General features: G+C 38.8%; 1 protein-coding gene across 4 annotated transcripts in view; it reads right to left on the bottom strand.

The window, feature by feature from the left end:
* Positions 1–21,250, bottom strand: part of khdrbs2 (KH domain containing, RNA binding, signal transduction associated 2) — a 124,484-nt gene that overhangs the window by 78,953 nt on the left and 24,281 nt on the right. For all 4 annotated transcript variants that reach the window (XR_008361059.1, XR_008361060.1, XR_008361061.1 and 1 more), the window contains exon 2: positions 18,751–18,878. Coding sequence is in view for 1 of the 4 variants with exons in the window: in XM_053503063.1 (XP_053359038.1) it covers positions 18,751–18,878 (128 nt within the window). In the remaining 3 variants the exon portion in view is untranslated. The remainder of the gene's footprint in view (positions 1–18,750; positions 18,879–21,250) is intronic.

The following is a 21,250-nucleotide window of genomic DNA, read 5'->3' as shown; positions in this document are numbered from 1 at the left end:
GCTTGGCCAGACAAGATGACACTCAATCTGAAGATGAAACAGCTTTTAGGCTAGCTCCACCGAAAGAATATTTAACAAGCAAATAATGTTGTAGGTGTTCTGTTTCTGGCAATTACCCGTTCTCGAGTATATATGTGGCATGCAGATTAAACGTAAGCAGAAGCATTTTTTTTTTTTTCTGCACCCTATCATACAGCATGAAGAGGCTCATTTGTTTCTGAGTGTTAAAAACGCCTGCATCTCCTGGTGCGAGGTGGATGTGACAGAAATACTCCACAGCTGGCAGGAAGCCCTTGAGCAGATGGCCGAAGAAGCTCACTGGGCGGTGGCAGCCGAGTGGCCTGTTTTCATTAAGCTAATGAATGTCTGGAGCCCCTCTCTGGCTCGGCGATGAGCAATTTGGGCTTTATTAGGGACCATGGTTCAGTGTTAAATGAGGTTTGAAAAGACGCAAGCCACCCCAGCGGCGGTATGCTGGCAGGACGATGACTGATGGGTGAGGACGGGGTGACAAAAGACTGGCACGGGTGAAATGATGAACCTGATATCTCCAGTGTGAGGATGATTACTACGAATCAATCAAGCATCACCATGTGCTGATGATATCGTAGCACAATTTAGGAGCCACAATAGGGCCAACAGTGTTGATTTATCGTTATTGTTAAGCAAAGAGAACTTATCATTTAATCCTTGACTGAGCTCTGAATAAATGAGATTTCCTGTGAAAGCGACCTGGTCTGGGCTTGGCTCGGCCCGATCTTCTGTAATTATTCCTTTATTTTGGTTAAACCTTTCCACTTTAGATTAGAGTGCTAGGCCAAAAAGATTCAGCCACAAGAACTAGATGGTGGTTTGTCAAATAGGGATATTTCCTTGTGGTTAATTAAGTATGACGCTCAAGGCTACAGAGACTCAGCTGGATTGGTATCAAGGACGAGACCAAAATAGGAAATGTATAGCTCATTACCCTCAGCTTACACTGACTGCTGCATATATTGCAAATTTTATTACCGGTCTTGGCACCCAATAGCTAAATAACTGACCCCTGTTTTGGGTTGATATGTTCACTATAAAATCTGAAAGTCATTTAAGCATGAACAAAAGCCTTAACTCACTTATCCTCTTCCCCTAGCTCTATTTTCGATAGGACAGAGGCAAGAACACACATTGCACTAGGAATACCTACACAGTACAACTACTCATTCACACAATTATCCGATCGGGATAATATGGCAGCAGCACAGTACATAGACTCATGCAGATGCAGTTCAAGAGCTTCAGTTTTTCAGACATCAGAGTCGGGGGCAAAATATGATCTCAGTGGCTCAACTTGACAGGAAGGCTATGGCAATTTAAATAACCTCCTTTTACAACCGTGGTTTACAACAGCAGAAGACTGCATTGACTTTCACCCGAGGTATCCAAAAACATCATCTAGGTGGGAACAGGCTCAATGAAAATGGACAGATGGAGATAGAAGCAATCTTGCCCAGTGTACAGGTGTTACTATTACAGTAAATGGTGAGAGTACACAAAAGCAAATTAATGCACCATTAGACAAGACATACTGGCATATTTAGTCTGGCATAGCTTATTTGTCTGATGCAACTTATTAAATTGCATCAGACGAGGAGTATTTTTGAGTATATACAGTATGAGCCACTCCTCATTTCTTTATATTACATAAAATTAAAAGATATACTGTAGATTAAATAATAAAAAAATGAGAACAAATATTTTACTGCGACAGACTGCACAGTGCCTAAAGACGTAATTTTGAAAAACTTTTAGTTTATGTACCAACCTCAGCAGCAACCTCATTTCCCATCTCGTCTGTTCCAACCACTCAGCATTTAGCATCACCACTATATTAATCATAAGCCTGATCATCTGTCATTATCCTCTCATCAGTCTCACTGGCTCTGAACTGATATTCAATTATAAATGTAATGCTTAAACCAGTGTTGCCTGACAACACATGCACATGAAAGCGTGCTGCCAATAATATTTTCAATAAATTTGTACACACTGCCTGCCTAAGAAAAAAAAAAAAATCAAATGCATACTCTAAGATTTAATTTGCCCACTTTTATTTTTAATTACAGCATGCAAAGTGATGGCCAATTCATGTGTGAAAATGATTCTGCATGTTTCCAGAACCAGAACCTGGAATATGGCTGCACAAACAGGGAAGAAAAACACATATCTGTGATAAGCTGGTCATTCCGAACATTAAGGTAGTTAGATCTAAGATCACGCACACACACTCACACATTCCCTTAGATTAGATTAGATTAGATTAGATTAGATTAGATCAACTTTTTTGCCATTGTGCAGAGTACAAGTATAGAGCCAAAAAAATGCAACCAAATAAAGTATTTAACCAGAAGTGCATAAGTGGCCTATTTAAAATAAATTAATAAATACAATGTGTTATACTGTACAAACAGAAGGTGCATTTGGTAATAAAGTTATGCTATATAATGACATAGTAATGTACACCTTCTGTTTACTATAGCACATTCACGGTGCAATGTTGCACAGATATACAGTATAGCTGGATATACATTTAAGTACGTGTAAGAGCAAACACTACAGGAAATTTATAAATGCTGTTAAGTCTACAAAAACAGCTTTGGACTGTAAGAGAAAACCGGCCAACCATGTAAGAATATGCACACACACACACACACACAGACACAAACTCCACACACAGACCAGAGGCAAGATCCAAACCCCCAGCCATGCAGGTGACAGTGCTAACCACTGAGTCACAGCACTGCCCATCCATTACAGGTTATGAAAAATATACTGCACATCTACCCCTAGCTAACAATATATTGTGTATAGTAAAATTGTAAAAATGCTGTGCTACTATTATTTAGTTTAATGATTTATGTGCAAAAATGTTACCATTGTAAAGGAACATTTTATTATTTTTTTTTAAATAAAAGCTTTTGATTGATATGAGCTATTTAAAACTGATCAACGTTATAAGGACTAAATAGAAGAAAAGAGAGAAATTGTGACTTATTACCTGGAGTAACAAATTGAACCTCCCTGTCCTCTTTGTGTGTATTCTATTATAGCTTGCAAGAATAATCACAAATAATAGGGGCTAGCAGGGTCATCAAATTTGCTCCAATCATACCAAATTTTCTATCATTCCATTTCAATCCAAGCTTATGACGGGGAAAATAAAGTGCTGTCACGCCAGTGATGACAGACCTGGCGGAGAGAATTCTTATTTGTCCTGACTGTTTTGAGCCATTCTACAGTATGTGTACGGTGGGGGGAAGTGAAATGCCAAGGACTGTTCCATGCAGCTATTTCTGTCACGAGGTAGCAGAATATGAGCTCAGACTGGAAAATAACTAGAAGCTATGTTGATGATGTTTTTTGACCTGGTACGAACAACAACATAAAAAAAATCCAAAGTCAAACCATCAAAACAAGACGATTTCTATCGAACATATCTACATGCCAGTAACATTTGGCACAGGATATAGCAGAGTATCATCCACAACAGTAGCTAGGCATTTTGCCTTTGTTTGAGCTGGAGGGCAAACTTCACTGCCGTGGACTGTGGGACCAGATAAGTTCCCCAGCCAGACTGAGGCGAGCAGTGCCAGATGAAGCAGCTGTACTGCTGGGACGCACACACTCCTCATAGCAGGATTTTAGTCAAGGACTGAGGCTGTTAGCTGAAGTGAGTGTGAGGACACCGGAATTAGCACTGAGCAGGTTAGACAGAGACAAGATACAGGACAGAAGGTGCTGATGGCAAAACGGAGGAGAGGCTAAACAAGAAGAGAAACAAGGAGAGAAACTACAAAAAAGGAGGGAAAAAGTGAACAGGCAAGAGAAGCAGAACAAGAGAGAGAGAGAGAGAGAGAGAGCGAGAGAAAGCAAGCCCCATGGCCATGGATAAAAAGAGGAATCAAGAGTGAGAAATACAGTAAGGGTTTTTCTTTTAATGGGGTAGAAACAGAAAGACAACCAAAAAGTAAGAACATTGAAAAAGAAAGAAGGAGGCAAAGTCAGAAGGAAAATAAGTGTGTAAGATGCACATATGGCCCAGGAAGAGACAGCAGCCAGAAATGTACAGACCTGGCAACTAAAACCTGCAGCTTGGTAATTAAGAGTAAGTAAGCATTAAATAGGTGTTGGGTACTTAGTAAATACTTGATATTATTGGACAGTAAGATATGGTTGAGGGAAAAAAATGTAGAAGATAAATAATATAGATATTCAATATTTAAACTAACGGTCCACTATTTGCCGAATCTACACCGTCGCAAACCCTCTGGAGAGCTCGGTAAAGACTCTTACAGCCTCTTTTGGGCTTTTGGGTATAAATTATGTCATGTTCGTTAGCATAGATAGCGTTGGGAGGAAAATTTGAGCATGTTCAAAAATAACTCAATTCCTCGCTATCAATTCTTAACCGTTATCAAGTCGTTACTGATTTTTTTTATTGAAGCATTGGTATCGCCTTCTTATTTGTTTAGCAGCATTCGGCAGACAAAAATGCTCGTATTAAATGTAGATGGAAGTCATGACAAAATGAATAAAGTATGTATCATTACCACCAAGGATAAAACAAGGAATGCGTTTGTCATCATTTATCATGTGTTCTGGTGTAGAAAAGTTGATGGTACCATCCTCTATGCCCTCCTTTAGCTTACTGTCATTAAATAACTGGGCATCTGACATATATCACGTTCATCCAACGTCTATTAGCTGGTGTCTCTCGGTTAACTAGACGGTATGAAGTCATTGTCAGTTATCTATTAAAAACGTTACCATGTCGCTTACACTTCGCTATTGCCTCATGTCAAAGTCATTTTCATGGCCTTACAAAGTTTTTTTAATTGTTAAGACTCGATACGCATGAAAAATTAACCGAATTAGTACCGACTGCAACTACTTCGGAGAGAGGGGAAAATAAAGGTTTTCGATTTATTCAGTCTGCTTTTTAAAACAATAAACAAACAATTTATTGATTGTGATGATGCTCTTAACTAACTCTTACCATTGAAAAAGATTTTGCTTTAATAAAAGGTTTTAGGGTGTTTGATCTATAGCCTACAAACTGCCAATTTGTGTAAAGATTAGTAAAAGCTGATTGACGATATAAATTGACTAAACAGAAATAGACTACAGTAATTCATTCTTCAGTAACGATATGGAGGACAATTTAATTTCATTAACTTAGTTAATTTTTTACTAATCAAATATTTCATCTAATTCTATATTATACTCTCTAACTATTCTTTTATTGAGTAAGGTAATTCCTTATAGTGACTGTTTATATATGTGGCATATATGCTACAAGGCCTATAGAGAGATTTGTTTTGTCAGAACCGATATAAGACACTGTCTTTTATGTGGGATGATTAGGAAAGAGTAGTGACCTTTAAAGTTGCTGAGAAGGCATTCTGATAGATTCTTCCATATACAGTATATAACCATATCCTTTTTTTTTTTTTTAATGATGCCATGAGTTGTGGTAATTATATGGAATTTTATTATATTATATTTATTATTTTTAGGGGTAGCAGGGAAACCCCTGAGACTGAAGGTTTCCTTTTTCTTATTATGTCACAGGATTCTCTAAAATATTCTAAAAAATAGGATTTAAATAATTAAATCAGGAATCTAAAAAATATGCATAACTATAATCATCGAAAGTGCAACTTAATATGATATAAGAACTTAATAGCATATCTACCCAATACACCACCTTGTTGCCCTTAATGGTGTACAGTGGTACCTTGAAATATAAATCAAGTTTAATTTAAGGTGATGTTTTGTATTGCAAAACACACTTTCCAATAGAAGATAATATACATGTAAATGAAGATAATCCATTTCAGCCACCCAAAAAATTACAAATATTACTAATTTTCTATATACCTATACCTACTGTATAATCATATTTTTGCATATAAAAACAATCACAACATTTAGATGAAGTAAAATGTGAAACCTCACTTAAACTTAATTTATGATTTCTTTTGGCAGCAGCTACTTTAAAAGCAAAACTGGCTCCCTTTTCTTCTTGCTACCATCCTTGCTAACCTGGGGGGCTTCACTACTGTATGTCTTGCACCTATGCAAAAAACTCACAAAAATATGTAAACTCACTTTGCTTGGCTTTCCACTGACGCAAACAAGATTTGAAAGGCTCCCGTACATACGCACAACCAGCACATGGTTCGGCACAGTTTGTGTGCTCACATTCCAAAAATGCTTCACACTTAGCTAATAGAAATTGTCTCTATTGCATAAATATGACATGTTGGTTTATAATAGTCTGCAATGACTTTGTGGACCAAACACAGTGTTAAAGAATAGAAATCTATATAAAAGGACAAAGAATAAAGTTAGGAACAACAAAGCAGGAAGGAAAAGAGATTGAGAGAACCAGAAAGAAACCAAGGGTGGAGAAAGTGTGAGGGAGGGACAGAAAGATGGATCACTTGAACAACACTCTCCATATTCCAGAGTAAACTTCAAAAGGGACCTTAAGAGGTTTGAGGAAGACGATTACTCGTGGAACTGGATTATGAATTGCTGTTTCTACGCGCCTGAATTACGGTCAAAAGTGAACACCGATGACAAATTTATCTCATTAGTGCGGCTCTGTTGAAAATGCCCTCATGCATTATGAATAACCTGAAATGTTTCGAAATCACTGTAGCTTGGCCAAACAATATGACACTCAAGTCACAGGAAATGAAACATAGGCAGAGCTCCCTTTTTTTTTTCTTGAGAATATTATTCATTCTTTAATATTTAATACTGTATACAGCATAAACATATACACAGACACGCTAATGCTTTATGATAACTACTTTTAGTTTCCTCAAGGCCAAAGTCAAGTCCGTAAAGCATAAGGAAAGTGTTTTGGTTACAAAAAGCTGTTAGATAATAACAGTGGCATTAGAGAATTACATAAGGTTTTTAGGGAGATATTTACTGAGATGTATTCTGGGAGATGTAGCTTTTTGTTGAAAAAAAAAAAAAGAAACATCCTCCGCATTTCATGACCCACGCTGAGCTCTGGAACGCTAAGGCCGGCAGCACAGATGTTGAGTAAACAAACAGAACATTAAGACTATCTCCCCATCAGGAGGCCATCACCTTAAAACACCCATATTCACACAGGGCAGAAATAGATATCCCAGAATGCCTGTATTTTTTTTTTTTTCTCACATGATTTTCTGCAGTATACAAAGTCATCCAGAACTAATATCACCATCCTGGGTGCATTATAGCCACTGCAGTCTTGTCAGCTGAATCAAGCAGTATTTTGCTCTCTCCTCCTGTCCGAACTTGCTGCAATGTAAAAGGTATATTAACAGCTCCTATACATGTATGTTTTTCAGTCATAAGGCATGTTTCTGTCATAAGGTTTTGGAGGAAACCAGAAATTCTCAGAAATGAAAAAAACAAAACTAAGCAATACACAATCTGTTCACGCACGGTGGCGTAGTGGTTAGCCCTGTCGCCTTGCACCCTCAGAGTCCAGGTTCGATTCCAGCCTCAGGTCTGTGTGCATGTTCTCCCTGTGCAGTCCGTCCAGGGTGTACAGCATCTCCTGGGATAGGCTCCACACCCCCCTGTTGCCTTGTATAACAGTTTACACAGCCAAGTTAACCATCCCACTGTAGCTCCAATCAAGGCCTTACAGTATGTCTTCAATTTTAGCCACCCAAATAATCAATATGTGCCTCTAACACTATGTACCATTGACCACTAAGGGGCATACAGCTGAAGCTAGTAAATGTACATACATACAGTAACAATAAGTGCCACACAAAATACTGGGAAACAACAATTTAGTGAAATATTGAATTGCAAAGCAGCCAAAATAATAATTTAAAATAATTTTAAAATGCTTAAAGTTCTGTTAAATCAGACGTGATGTAGTTTGGATGCTGGGTAAACGCTGTCAGAGAGGGCTAAAGATTCTAACATGTTCTGCATCTATTTACCCTGCTTACTCACGCACCATTGGGGGCGGCATAACACCCTCGGAGGAAAGCGCTATCCACTCCTTCCACATGCGTGAGCTCAAAGACGCCCGTAATTGGCTGTAGGGAGAGAGCTCAGCCAATCAGCTCTCTCTTCTGGCCTTCGTCTGCAAGAGGGTACTGCATCACCCGGGAATCAAACTCCGGATGAGAGGGCGAGGACTTTACCACTCCGCCACTCGGAGGTCTTACTATATGTGAAACGATGGCAATCAGCATAAACGTGACAAATGTAGGTTAAAATTAAATCTATTTGCAATGATGTTTTTTGATTGTTCATGCAATATTATGTCTACATTACTTTATCAGTACTTTATAAGTCATGATAAATTTTAAAAGCAAAGTTTTCCCGATGATGGATATCACCACAGTGTTGTTACAGTACGAATATATTATAATGTCATTCAACATTAGGGTTCCTGCTGGGACCAGCTGAGGTTTTTTAGAAAGATAAGATATGTCACTGTCTTTAGATATAAGTGTAGCCTTATAAAATGCAGACTATGTACAGTCAGCCACCACGAAGGTGAGCTACAAACTTCAGAAAATGGAACCTGATATATTTGCTGCAGTCGCAGAAGCCAGATTAGGTCATGAATTTTTCTCCCCGTGGGGAGAAATTGAAAATAATTAGGGTTGAAAGTAATTAGAACTAATAAGGAAGATTGCGCTGTTTACGGTGCCAGCCACTGTTGTACTTTTTTTTTTCAGTCAATAGTCACTAATTACAGATTTTAGACTATCTGACTGTCAGTAGTCCAGCAGCTGGATGGCATTTCCTAACAGTCATCTTGAATGATACACAAAACTGATTATTCTTGCATAGTAGCTAAAATCCAAAGTACAGTACTTGTTTGATTTTAGGGCAGTTGTGTGCCAAAGCCATGTAATTTATAATGTTCCCGCTGTGATATATTTGATTTTAAAACTGTTTTACTAGCAGGCAGCATGGTGTCACAGCAGGTGGAACTGCTGTTTACAGCTTCAAACCTGATCTCAGATTACACCCTAAGTGAAGTTTACTGTATGTGTATGTTGCCCCGTGTCCATATGGGTTTCCTTTACGGTTTTCCAGTTTCCTTCGATCTCCTGAAAATGCCAGTATTGTAGGTGTACTGGCTTCTGTGTATTGCCCCAGATGTAAATGTGTGTATGGGGACTGGTACAGTATCTCATTTAGGGCATTTCCTGCTCTCCAGGATAGGCTCTGGGTCCACGACAATCCTGATTAGTCAAAACAGTTGTTGAAAATAAATTAATTTATATTTCATTATCAGTGTTGGATGCAAATAAGAATACTTGGATTACTTTTTTTGATGTAACGAGTAATCTACTGTGTTAGGTCCGCTATTTAAGTACAGTGGAATCTTGGATTACAAGCACAATTCCTTCTGGAAGTGGGCTCGTATTTCAAAACAATAAATCAAAATGTAAATCAAAGCAAATTTCCCCATAAGAAATAATGGAATCTCCAATTATTCGTTCCACAGCCCAAAAAAAGATCGATAAGTGTTTCTGTTTATGCCCGCAGGCGCTGTGTGTGTGTGTGGTTGTGTATGTGTGGTTGTGTATGTGTGTAAAGGAATCAGCCCCTCCCCTTCTCTCGTCTTACACAGTAAACACTTCCTGCTCTCTTGTTTCAGTTTCACACACACACACACACACACATCACACACAAACGGACATTACCGGAAAGATTGTTTTATCTGAAAAATTTGCAAGGAACATGGCTAACAACGGAATCACTGCTGTAAAGTAAAAATTAAAAACTAATTAATCTGCACTTTACCTTTGAAAAGAATCACGACAGAGCAAAAGAGTGTGTGTGTGTGTGTGTGTGTGTGTGTGTGTGTGTGTGAAGGCGCAGGGGGGGGGGGTAAAGGCGAGAGGAGGAGGGTATGTGTGTGTGGAGGGGACTGTGTGTGTGAAGGGGCACGGTGTCAAATTGCGCGCACACACACATAACGCCATGCTGACCCAGGGAGAGAAAGAAAATAGATCTTAACCTCTCTAATAAGACTTTCTTTTGCTTTACACGCGTGCACACACACGTTATAATAAACAGTACTGCTAATAAACTAAGACCCAGCAGGAGAGACAATTACCCACAATTCTGCAGCACGCAAAAGAGAGAAAAAACATTGTCTCAGTTGTGATCACGTGACGCTCAGTGTCAAATCAAGAATTGCATGCGTGATACATGATACTCTGTACTCGTAAACCAAAACTTGTTTGTTTTTTAAATCAAAATTTCTTAAAAATCTTTGCATGTCTTGCAGAAAACTTACAATTTGTGTTACCCGCAATCCGAGGTTCCACTATAATCAGTTATTTAGTTAGATTTTTTTTAATGTAATCCGTTATTCAGACAATTTATGTAATCCGTGAGCCAGACAGCAGTGATTCCGTTATTGTGTGTGTGAAAGTCGCTGTAATGCTGTAATGTAACTGATTAATCTTTAATGACAGTAATTTTGCAATGTAATTAGTTACTTTAAAAAATAACAACAACCCAACACTGTTCATTATATACCTATACAGGATTCAAACCAGTCTACTGGTTTCAACACCTAATAGCTAAATTACCTGGTTTACCACAATGATTATATGCCTAGCCTAAATATGGCGTTTTTAGTACAGTATAATTATTATTCTCTGAAAACTTTTTTTTTGTACTGTATATATGTGTTATGTCTCAGTTCCTCTAAAATGCTACAGGTGGCGAGCTCCAAACTATTCACACATCGGCAGGCAGCACAGCATCCTGTGTGGTAGGAGCAAATTATAATATAATTACAATAGGTTTGTTTACAATTATAACATAATAATATTAATAATAATAACAACAACAGTAAAATTGATTTGGGATAGTCATAAAATTGCAATACTTATACAATCTCAATACAGATAGAACCGCCACCTGGTATCGTGATGATATCGGATCGGCTGGTTTTCAAAGTGATGATTCGATGTTTAACAAGTCAGTCTCATACAATCGACTGACTTATGCAAACAATGCTGAATTCATGGCATGCATATAAATACCATGTGTACTTGTCACTAGAGGACATTATCTGAGTTTCTGTCCCGGTTTTTACAAACAATTGTTGAAAACATAGTAATAGGCTCTACTATCAGCTGCACTGTAATTCATAAAGGGGTTACAACTGCTTAAATGCTGTGTCATGTGTTTGATGTGTTGCTGGTCTCTGTTTGCAGCCTTATCTATGTTAAACACCTTTACCAGCTTGGCCCTCTGTTGGGATGCTGGGATTTTTACCGACAGGACACAAGAGGATTATTCTGGTACACAGGGCTTACCGCAACCTCTGCGTTAAGGTCACAATAACAGAAAACTGATAAGAACAGGCTCTGTAGAGACAACAAGCGCTAACACTATTGTGCTTTTGATTAATTGTGTTTCTGCAGGAAAAAAAATAAAAGTGCTACAGAAGAAAATTCCCATGACACTATAGCTAAAAATGCATTTGTGTTGAAATCACTGAAACATGTTAAAAAGGTTAGCGGAGGCTTAGTTAGCACACAAAAAACAAACACTTATTGTGATGTTTTTAGGTAATCTGTGAAATTCAGCTCATCATCTGTAGGGAACTGATTAAAATGGACTGAGCCCAGTTTTTCAGTCATCTAACAAACATGTACTGTAAATAAAACCAGTTGGAACAGACAGAAAGGCAGGTAAACAGAAAGAGAGAGAGAGATGAAAAAGCTTTCAAACACAGACAGAAAAGCGCATAGCCAGACAAATAGACAGGCAGACAGACAGAGGAACAGATATACTGTATAGAAACACAGAAACCAACAGAGACACAAGAAAACCTTGATGACAGACAGACAGACAGACAGACAGACAAACAGATAGATAGATAGATAGATAGATAGATAGATAGATAGATAGATAGATAGATAGATAGATAGATAGATGTGCATGTGACACTATTTAACAAATCATTATTACCTACACATGACTTCAAAATTGGCAGGACAGCCCTGTCATCATGTCCTGTAAACGCTAATCAATGAGTTTCCGCTGAGGATCTAGATTTTGTATTATATCCTATAATGAATTCCTCCCACTTGTGTCTGTTTCTAAGCTGTGAGTCATGTTACAATCCATATTATGATTGAGCTTCATGTGAACCCGTGCAGTTTGTTCAAATTTAAATCCTCTCTTGAGACTCTAAATCTCTCCCTTGAGGTTCTAGATCCATTCATAAGTAGGAGGATCTCTGTGAATAGAGATTTGATGTGTGTTGAGCTTGCAGCCTCTGACAAGCCAGAAAGAACCTTTAAATTTCTGCACTGCAGCAAGCACCTTGATCCAGGTGCTGATGATGCATGTTTCTCTCTCCTCCGGACACCTGTTGTCAGTTTTACATTCTATCCCTGCGGGCCAACATGAGCAATTGCATGCTTCTACTCCTCTCCCTGCCCAAGCCCTGCACTGCTATGGATCATCAACCCAACCGTGTACAAGATAGTGTCATTCTGTGAAGACTGTATTCCAGAGACAGACGAACACCTGAAACGAGCTCATTTCCAATACGAATTCTTTGTCACATTCAAAGCGGCTAGTCAGCTTGTTCCAAATCACCAGCTGAGTTTGTAGATCTTGATTTCCCCACACACATGCCAAGTATCATTTTTCCCAAAATCTGTGATCAGCACATCATCCATTGTCTGGCGGGAAAAAGACCACGGGTGGGTCATAAAACAATCTTGCTGAAACACTCAGATGTGCAAAAAAAAGTGCTTTGATGGATCACCCAAATCCCTTGTCTAAATCTTAATACAGTGGTTTCCATGGTGACTGGATCTTCATATTACTATATAGCAAACCACACACACTCGCGCGCACACACATACACCATCACCCTTTGTTGTGTGAAACACTGATGGCTTCGATCTGTGCTTGCAGGTGCCCCACACACACACAGACACACACACACACACACACGCATTTCCCTGAATCTCCTTCTTCCCATTGTGTCAGCAGGGGCTATATTTCTCCTGGAACGCTGGCTGTGCCTCACCAGCCCAGTTATGGCATGTCATAAACTCATACACTGGTCTGTTCATTAGCATGCAGATAGGACAAAGCAGGACGAGAGATGTACTTTTATAGAATCATGCTATTACTGTTTTGCTTTACACATCAGGCATTCTCAGATGTCTATCTGAAATAATGCATTAGCAGAATTCTGCTTTATAGATAAGCAGTTACAAATAATACTAGACTTGTTTACACACATATTTGTGCCAAAATGTTTAAACCCCTTACCATTAAAATGATCCTGCACAAAAACACAGTCATTTTTGCTAAACACCCAATTTCTTGTCATTTTAAAAATGACGCTGAATTATACAGTCAGGGAAACTAAAGGGGCAGAGAACGTGCTGATATCAATTCAGGAAAAGCATGCTAAACAAGTCTACACAAAGAGAGAGATTTTCAACGCCCCCATTCTGCTCGCATCCAGAAGCCTGAGAAATTGACTGCCATGGCTTACGTTCATTAGCACAAAAACCTGACGCCACAGCCACCGTAATTATACTCACTCACATGTCATTTTGCCATAAAGCTAATGAAACTATTATTGGCTAATATTGATATCACAGATATTCGACAGATAACCCTTTTTCAGCCAACTGGGGGGAAAAAAAATAACACGATGAAAAAAAAGAAAGGAAAAAAACATTTTCCAAATGTCACAAATTTTCCAAAGTCAGAAGACAACAAGTCAGAATTTGTCAGGTTGCAAAACGAGGCTGAGTGAACATGATGACGGTAAGGAGGAACGGAACAAGCTCGAGTCGTTCAAGCACAAGTGAGAATTTAAGCCAACCTACTTTAAAAAACATCAAAGAAATTCAGATCGACTGCAGACCAGACACAGCACAGATGCTTCTCCTGAGAGACTGTCTCATTTAGAACCAACATCGACAGACAGAAAACGAGCCTCTGAAAAGGGCTAATTATTTTCTAGCAGATAAAACCCTCTATGAGACAGTGTGCTGCTCCAAATCGGCACTTCTGCCGCTACACTCTTAATGCTGTCCTCTAAACTCACCAGCTTTGTCGAGCCTTTCCTGGGAAATTAGCTAATGCGTGCTCGAAAAGGTCAGTAGATCTCACCCGATGTCACAAACTCATTAGTTCTTACATAGTGCTTCAAAATGTTTACATCGAAAAGGAACATTTTCTGAAGACACGTATAGTAGAATACGAATTGACTTTTATCACAGGTGTATCAGAATGGCAGGTAATTTTAGCAATATCACATGAGAGGGAGCGCAGTTGTACTGAACATCGATGTGGCTGTAGGCACGAGGATGCAGCCCGAGAGCTAGAGCTATTATAGCTGTGCTGATATTCAGCACAACAGCACAACCTTGAGTAAGATATTGCTTTTAACCAACAGCTCTACAAACACCAACAGATTATAATTTGTTTATTTAACAAGTTCTTTTTCTCTGCCAACGTGTATCCTTCCATGACTGGCAGAACTAACTAACCACGACTGGTGACTGACAGTTAAAGACTGATAGTTTTGTTATTAGCACAGTGAAAGTAGTTTTAAAATAGTCTAACTAGTCTACTATGTAGCCAAAAGGTATGGGAAATAAACCATGGAGGTGTTAGACAGTCTTACGAAACATGATTTACTTTATATTTCCATTTATTCCCCTTTAGAATAACAGCTTCGTTAACTTGAATCCCACCCAAGTAGTGTTACATAACTGGAAGGATTAGGCATTAGGGTAAACAATCTCTTGTTCTATACACAAAGTCGAGCCCTCGATCAGGGATTTGGGATTCAACCTTGTATTAGAGCCTTGTTAAAAGAGCACAGCATAAAGCAATTACTAAGGACATAAAGTGCTGTTTAAGTTGACATAATGTTATCAGATGTGTTTTCTTGTTTATCCATGCTGACAACTGACAGTTACTGTAATTAACGATTGCAGAACACCTGGGAAGCAGAGGGATATGTATCTAGTATATAGGTAAACATCCCAGTGCTGTTATACTCTATTATCACCTCTCGTTGAATGACTCTTATCCAATTCGATTAGTTGGTCAACCAACTAACTCATTATTGATACCGCTTCATTCTGTATGTACACAGGCCCCCGCAACCCTGAATACTGGGTAAAGCGTTATTGATAATGAGTGCAAATATGTGTGTGTGTGTCCGTCCTGTGATGGATTGGGCCGGGAGCCCATCCCAGGAGCTGTACCCTGCCTGGTGACCTAAGCCTGCTGGGATAGACTCCAGGCCCAATCCATCACAGGACACTCACACACATATATTTGCATTTTGGGAACGCCAACTAGCCTAATCTGCAGGTCTTTGGACTGCAGGCGGAAACCAAGTACCTGGAGGAAACCCACCAAGCAAGGGAAGAACATGCAAACTCCATGCACACAGAGACGGGAATCGAGCTTGGCGGGGAATCGAACCCGGACTCTGGAGGTGCAAGCCGACAGCGCTAACCACTACACCACTACACCACCGTGCCGCCCTCAACTAACTAACTGTTTCATTTATATTGCAAACTTAAACTGTGATTATAGCTTACTTCGTCTAAAACAAGTTGTTAAATTTGTCACTAAGCTTTTTGTTGAAATAAAGTTGCTAAACATGGCCACAAATTTAACAAATCAACCAGCGACAAAGTCAAAAAGTTAGCAACCCTGAAATTGACTTTTTAAAAAGCAGCAAAACGACCTACTTTAGACCTCTAGCAAAAAGCAAAAAAAAAAAACAAGCAGGCATGGCCCATTTTCCAGTGCAGTGGCAGACATTTGATTGTCACTGTTGTGTGTCCTGTCTGATCCCTCACTCTTCATTCAGACAGTCTGCTGCTGTTTGCTGGAATCATCCTCCGAAATGAAAGTCTCAACCTTCCGCAACCACTCAGAAACCCGACTGAAAAAAAAATATTCTTTTCAGGTCCATTCATGTCTACCTGCAATATGTAACAAGTCACATGTTCAACAGGAAGTTATGTCATCCAAATTTACCGAAGATCATGGGAAGAACAACGTTTTCTTTATGGTCAGTAATTATGTGGTATTGATGAACTGAAAACACTAAATACCTTTTTGCATACTTCACCCACATCTGGAAAAACATGCAGGTCTACAGTAATACCTATAAAGTGTGATTTTAGTAGCTACTGCTGTTTACAGGGACCTGCTGAAATATAGTGAGGTTTTATGCATTTCATTTCTTAAATCTGCTACAGTACAACATATGAATACATACATAGTTATAATATCTGAAAAGTAAACCTGTGTTTCTTGATTTAGGGATGATTTTTAAACTACAGTTCTAAATGCACACTTTTATTAGTGCAAAAGACCCAGAGCATGTCTGACTAGACTACCATGTTTTATTTTTCAGTTACAGTGAACAAGTATTCTAGAATGTGTTAAACAGGCAGAAGATTCTCATGGATCCTTTTATGTGATAAGTGTTCATGGCTTCGTATCTGGAAGTGCGCTATAAATATTAGAGGTCTAAAGCAGACTTAGGCTGAAAGCTGACAATGAATGTAGTTACTGGAATAGAAGGCGAGGGGGTGGAAACAAATGAGGGGTTTCACTGCAATATGAGATAAATCCATTCTGGCAGTTTTAAGAACAAAATTTTTTTTTAAAGAAGCAAGAAGTATTTCTAATAAATAGAGAATATTTTGTGCATGGTTTTTTTAGGTTATTTAAAGGCACAAATACAAAATATTACAATAAACTTCTTTTAGACCTATAATTTTATATTATTTTGAAAACCGCTATAAATCCACCTCTTGCACTTTTGTCACAATGGATAAATCAGGCTGCAGTTGTAAATATGCAATTTATTATAAAAAATATGTTAGTTGCCCACCGCCGGGGTCCACCCTAGAGAGAGCTGATTGGCCGAGCTCTCTTAGCGGGGTGGGATGGATGGCACTTAGCGCTCATATCAGTTTACAACATATCACAATGGCCAGAACAAACCTTTACCTGACAGTGTTAGATTTTTTTTAGTTATTTTTATATAAATTAGACCACAGTACATAACTTACTAAAATTCTTTAAATATGACATATCACATTTTTTGCAGCAGATCCCCCTTCTTGTTTAATTACTTGAGGTATGCAAATTGTTTAGCTAAAGGCGGCTCAAATACTAGGGCCAGAAAGTGATTTTTTTTTTCATATTTTTTTTTTATTTATTGGCTCTCTGTGGTCTAATTTGCAGAAATACAGGGTTTGTAAGAAATAACCAAAAGGAAAAAAGTGAACCACGGGCAAAGAAATGTGTTTATGCTCCCCGTGTCAAATCAAATTCTCATTTGTTCAGAATGTACATATAGTCCAAATCAGAAGCGGTAACACATAGCTTTACAACTAACCAAAACATAACCTTTTAGGTTATTATTTTTAATAAATATTTGATTAAGTATTAAAAATGAATAGCAGTGTTTTTTAGTATCAGGATGTGATAATTTAATATGATGGAAGACAGATAGATCTGTTTATTTTTTTGCATTTTTTTCTTAGACTGTACCATATAACTTTTTTTTTTTTTAACTTATTCCTCAGATAGTGGCTTATTTTCTGAAATATAAATGCTGATACTTAACTCTGTATTTCTGTTCATGTATAAATATTAACAGCTCTAAATCTCACCTTCCTCACCAAGTCTCAGGATCGGCGTCTGTGTGGTTATCTCTAGGACTTTGGCACACATGTGGTGTGCACTACCACGACTCATCACAGCGATTCAAAAGGACACCATATCTCTGCTTAACACACTGTACAAAAACCTTCTCCAAGCAGGGAAACACAGATTATGGCCTTCTTAGGGATTTCGATGGCTCGGCTGGAGTGCAGATTGGAATATTGGCAAAAGAACATATTTACACAAAGCCATACTTTCCTTTGAGTGTCACTCATATAATACCTAATGCTGTAATACAATTGCAAATAATTCGAATAAGGCGGAATTTATTTCCTACATTTCCCCCCTAATAATCCAGTTATTGACGAGTTTATAAAACAGAATCCCTTCAGCGCCCGAACTGTTATGTTTGATAAGGGATTTCAAGCGCTCAGCTGCTCCGAGTGTATAAAAGACCTGGAGATGTTATAGAGTGAGACACTGAGCCACATGAGGGGTGGGGTGGGTTGGGGATATTGGAATGAGGTCTGCCAGATTCACCACTCAGTCACAAACAGTAACAGGACACAAAATTGATAGTGTTGGCAGATAAAATGATTTCCTGCCTCTTTAACTCCCGGCACAAATAATTTTATGTACAGCCGCAAGGGTGCACCGAAATTGCCATATCTGAGTAAAGTGGAAAGGGAGCTAGCTGGCAAAAAAAGGGTTTAATGAAAAACATAATTTTCTAGTAATAACAGGACACACACGGGAGCAACAGGAACCGCACCGTATTTCATCAGAGCCCTGAGATGAAGCATCTTTTTATGGCGTGTTTCTTAAAATATGTAGCGATTATAAAAACAGCAGGTATGATATAGGGATTGTATAACAATTAACAACCTGCGTTTTGAACCCAGAATAGAAGAGAAATTCCACCAGCAGCCTTATGAGCATACCGTTGATTTAGGTGTCGCATCATTAGTCATTACTCATGTAATTATCCCCAAAACAGAGCTCTGTGGGACGTACCTTCGGGTACTGCTGCACAGGAATAAGCACTCGCTCTGACAGCTTGATGTTTTTGTTGCTGATGACATCCAGGTATTTCTTCACCTCGCCGTCTTTCCTAAGCTCGTCGCCTTCGTACTTTTCGATTTCTGCAACAGAATAAACAATGAGCCTTGAGATGCATTCAGAGTATGGGTCAAAGAGCTTTTTCTCTTTACTTGCCTGCTAGCACAGTCAGACGTGCACAACAAAGCAATGCAGCTGAGATGCTTTCTCTCTTCCGTTCGTTTTTTTTTTTTTTTTTCCTTCCTGCAATGTATACTTGGTGAGCAGAAATCTAAATCGGACACCGGAGAGACACAGTGTGCTTTATTAAGCGTGTGGATCACCCGATGTTAACAGTGTCCGAATGTTAACACTGTGTTGTACGTGTCACTCGGCTCATTAGGTCCACTAAACACTTGTTAGCAAGAGAGCCCCAGCCTGAAAAAACTCGCCGCACAACACTGTAATATGTCTTGGTTGAGGAATTTTATGGTGCTTTTGAGGATTGAGCCGGAGACAGAGCAGACGCGTGGCATTAAGGAGGCCACGAATGAAGCTGTCACCAGGGTTCCTCCAGGGATTTCCCCAGCCATCACAGGTAAATTAATGCTCGACAGAATTAAGAATTATGAAGCTGCACTACTCTTGTACAACAATACGACAGAGACTTCAGTCTGGAAAGAAGGAGCAGCACAAGAGAGCGAGAGCGAGAGAGAGAGAAGAGCTCAGCAGGAGGAGCTCATTATTTCTCACCTCTGCAGCAGTTTCTTATACCTGCACCAAATCGCATTCATCCATTCTCACTTGTGCATGCAGTGGGGGTGTATGCAGAAAGAGCCTCCTGCTGGTGTCAACTCCACCTTTTTTTTCTTCCTCACCCCCCCGATCCCTCAGAAAAGCCGCGCTCACCTCTGTGAGGCATTATCGGCACAATATCCAAGCTGCCTGCAGCTCTAAGGCAGCTTTTTGTCCACATGTGTAGTTACTATAAACCACAGTCTCTATGGGGTTCCTTTATCACCACCGTCTGTTTCTGTAGGCAGAGCGCATTTATTAGTGCACGGTTATTCAGGGAATGACCTTAACCACACTAAAGCAAATAACAGCAAGAACACAAGCTCAACTGTTTACATGTTTATAGCGCTTCGCAGGTTGGGATTTTTTTTTAGAGAGATTTTATCATCCAAGAAAAAGCATTCAGTGGGAACTCAAATAGTCTCATGCTCTATCATTTAATATAATCAAAAAGAGCTTTGGAGAATCAAATAGTGGAAGAGCGACTGGTGTATATATATATATATATATATATCGCCTAGTAGGGGCTAAGCTGCTCTGTCTTACAAAGATAAAAATACATCCATATACTATTCCATTTTTGGCCTTTACATCAGATTCTTCACTGTTACTGTATGTAGTGTGGTATTTTCTATAATCTATAATTCTATATCATTATAATTTTAGATGGTAGATTTAAGAAGCATATTAATGACATGTCCATGTCAAATAATTGCACACCCACTAGATTTTGGGACAAATCTGTAGCACGTAGTCAACGTGTTATAAAACCCAACACAATGAACTAGTAATAAAATAATAAGTGCTGTCAATCCATTCGATTTAAATCTAGTTAATCACAGTCATAGTCTGTGATTAATCACGAAGAATCACAATCTTAAAATACTCTGATTTACTTTATTATAAATGTCCAATGTTGGAATAAATAAATGCATAACAAAGTGGTTAAATAAAACAGATTATGCAGTTTTATAATATCTTACATTAACGTTTAATAAATGTTAAATTAATACCTCCCGAATAGGACCGGCAATGCATGAAGTGGCTGGGTAGTATAGGGTGTGGCAACCCCCTGGCAGCAAGGCTCGAACCTAGATCCGTAACACAACTTTACTGCGGTTCACCTCCATTGCTCAAATACCCCCCTCATGGTCGGCGACTGCGAGTGACGTCACTCCCCGCACAATCCCGTCCCACAGTATAGACCCGCCCCTGACGCTGATTGACAGGTTTCCGTGTAACGTGTTGGAAATGCAATTGCAAATGGATTAGCGATTGCGTTAAAATTTTGGCTGGCTTGATGCGCGACGCAGAGAAAGTAAAAAAGCAAACATGATAATTGATTTTGCTATTTAAACATGGCAGGTTCATGACTTGTAAGACATGGGAAATACAAATGCAAATGGACTTTTTCTTTTTTATTTAAAATTTGGCAGTCAGTGTGCGTTCGCGAAGGCGAAACAGGAAACAGTAATGCAAAGTTTGCAATTGCATTTGAATTATGGCACACTTTGTGCGTCCACATATGGGAAACGCAATTGCAAATGTAAGTTGCAATTCCTTTTGAATATTGTCCGGGATATCGATCCATACAGCTGGGTGACTGAACTGTGTTTAAAAAAAATAGTAGAAATTTGAATGCGTTACAATTTATTTTTTTATGCTAATCAATCATACGACC

This window comes from Clarias gariepinus, chromosome 8 (assembly GCF_024256425.1).
Source record: "Clarias gariepinus isolate MV-2021 ecotype Netherlands chromosome 8, CGAR_prim_01v2, whole genome shotgun sequence".
NCBI lineage: Eukaryota > Metazoa > Chordata > Actinopteri > Siluriformes > Clariidae > Clarias > Clarias gariepinus.
Note: the sequence above shows the minus strand (reverse complement) of the source record. Positions and strands in the feature narration are given on the sequence as shown.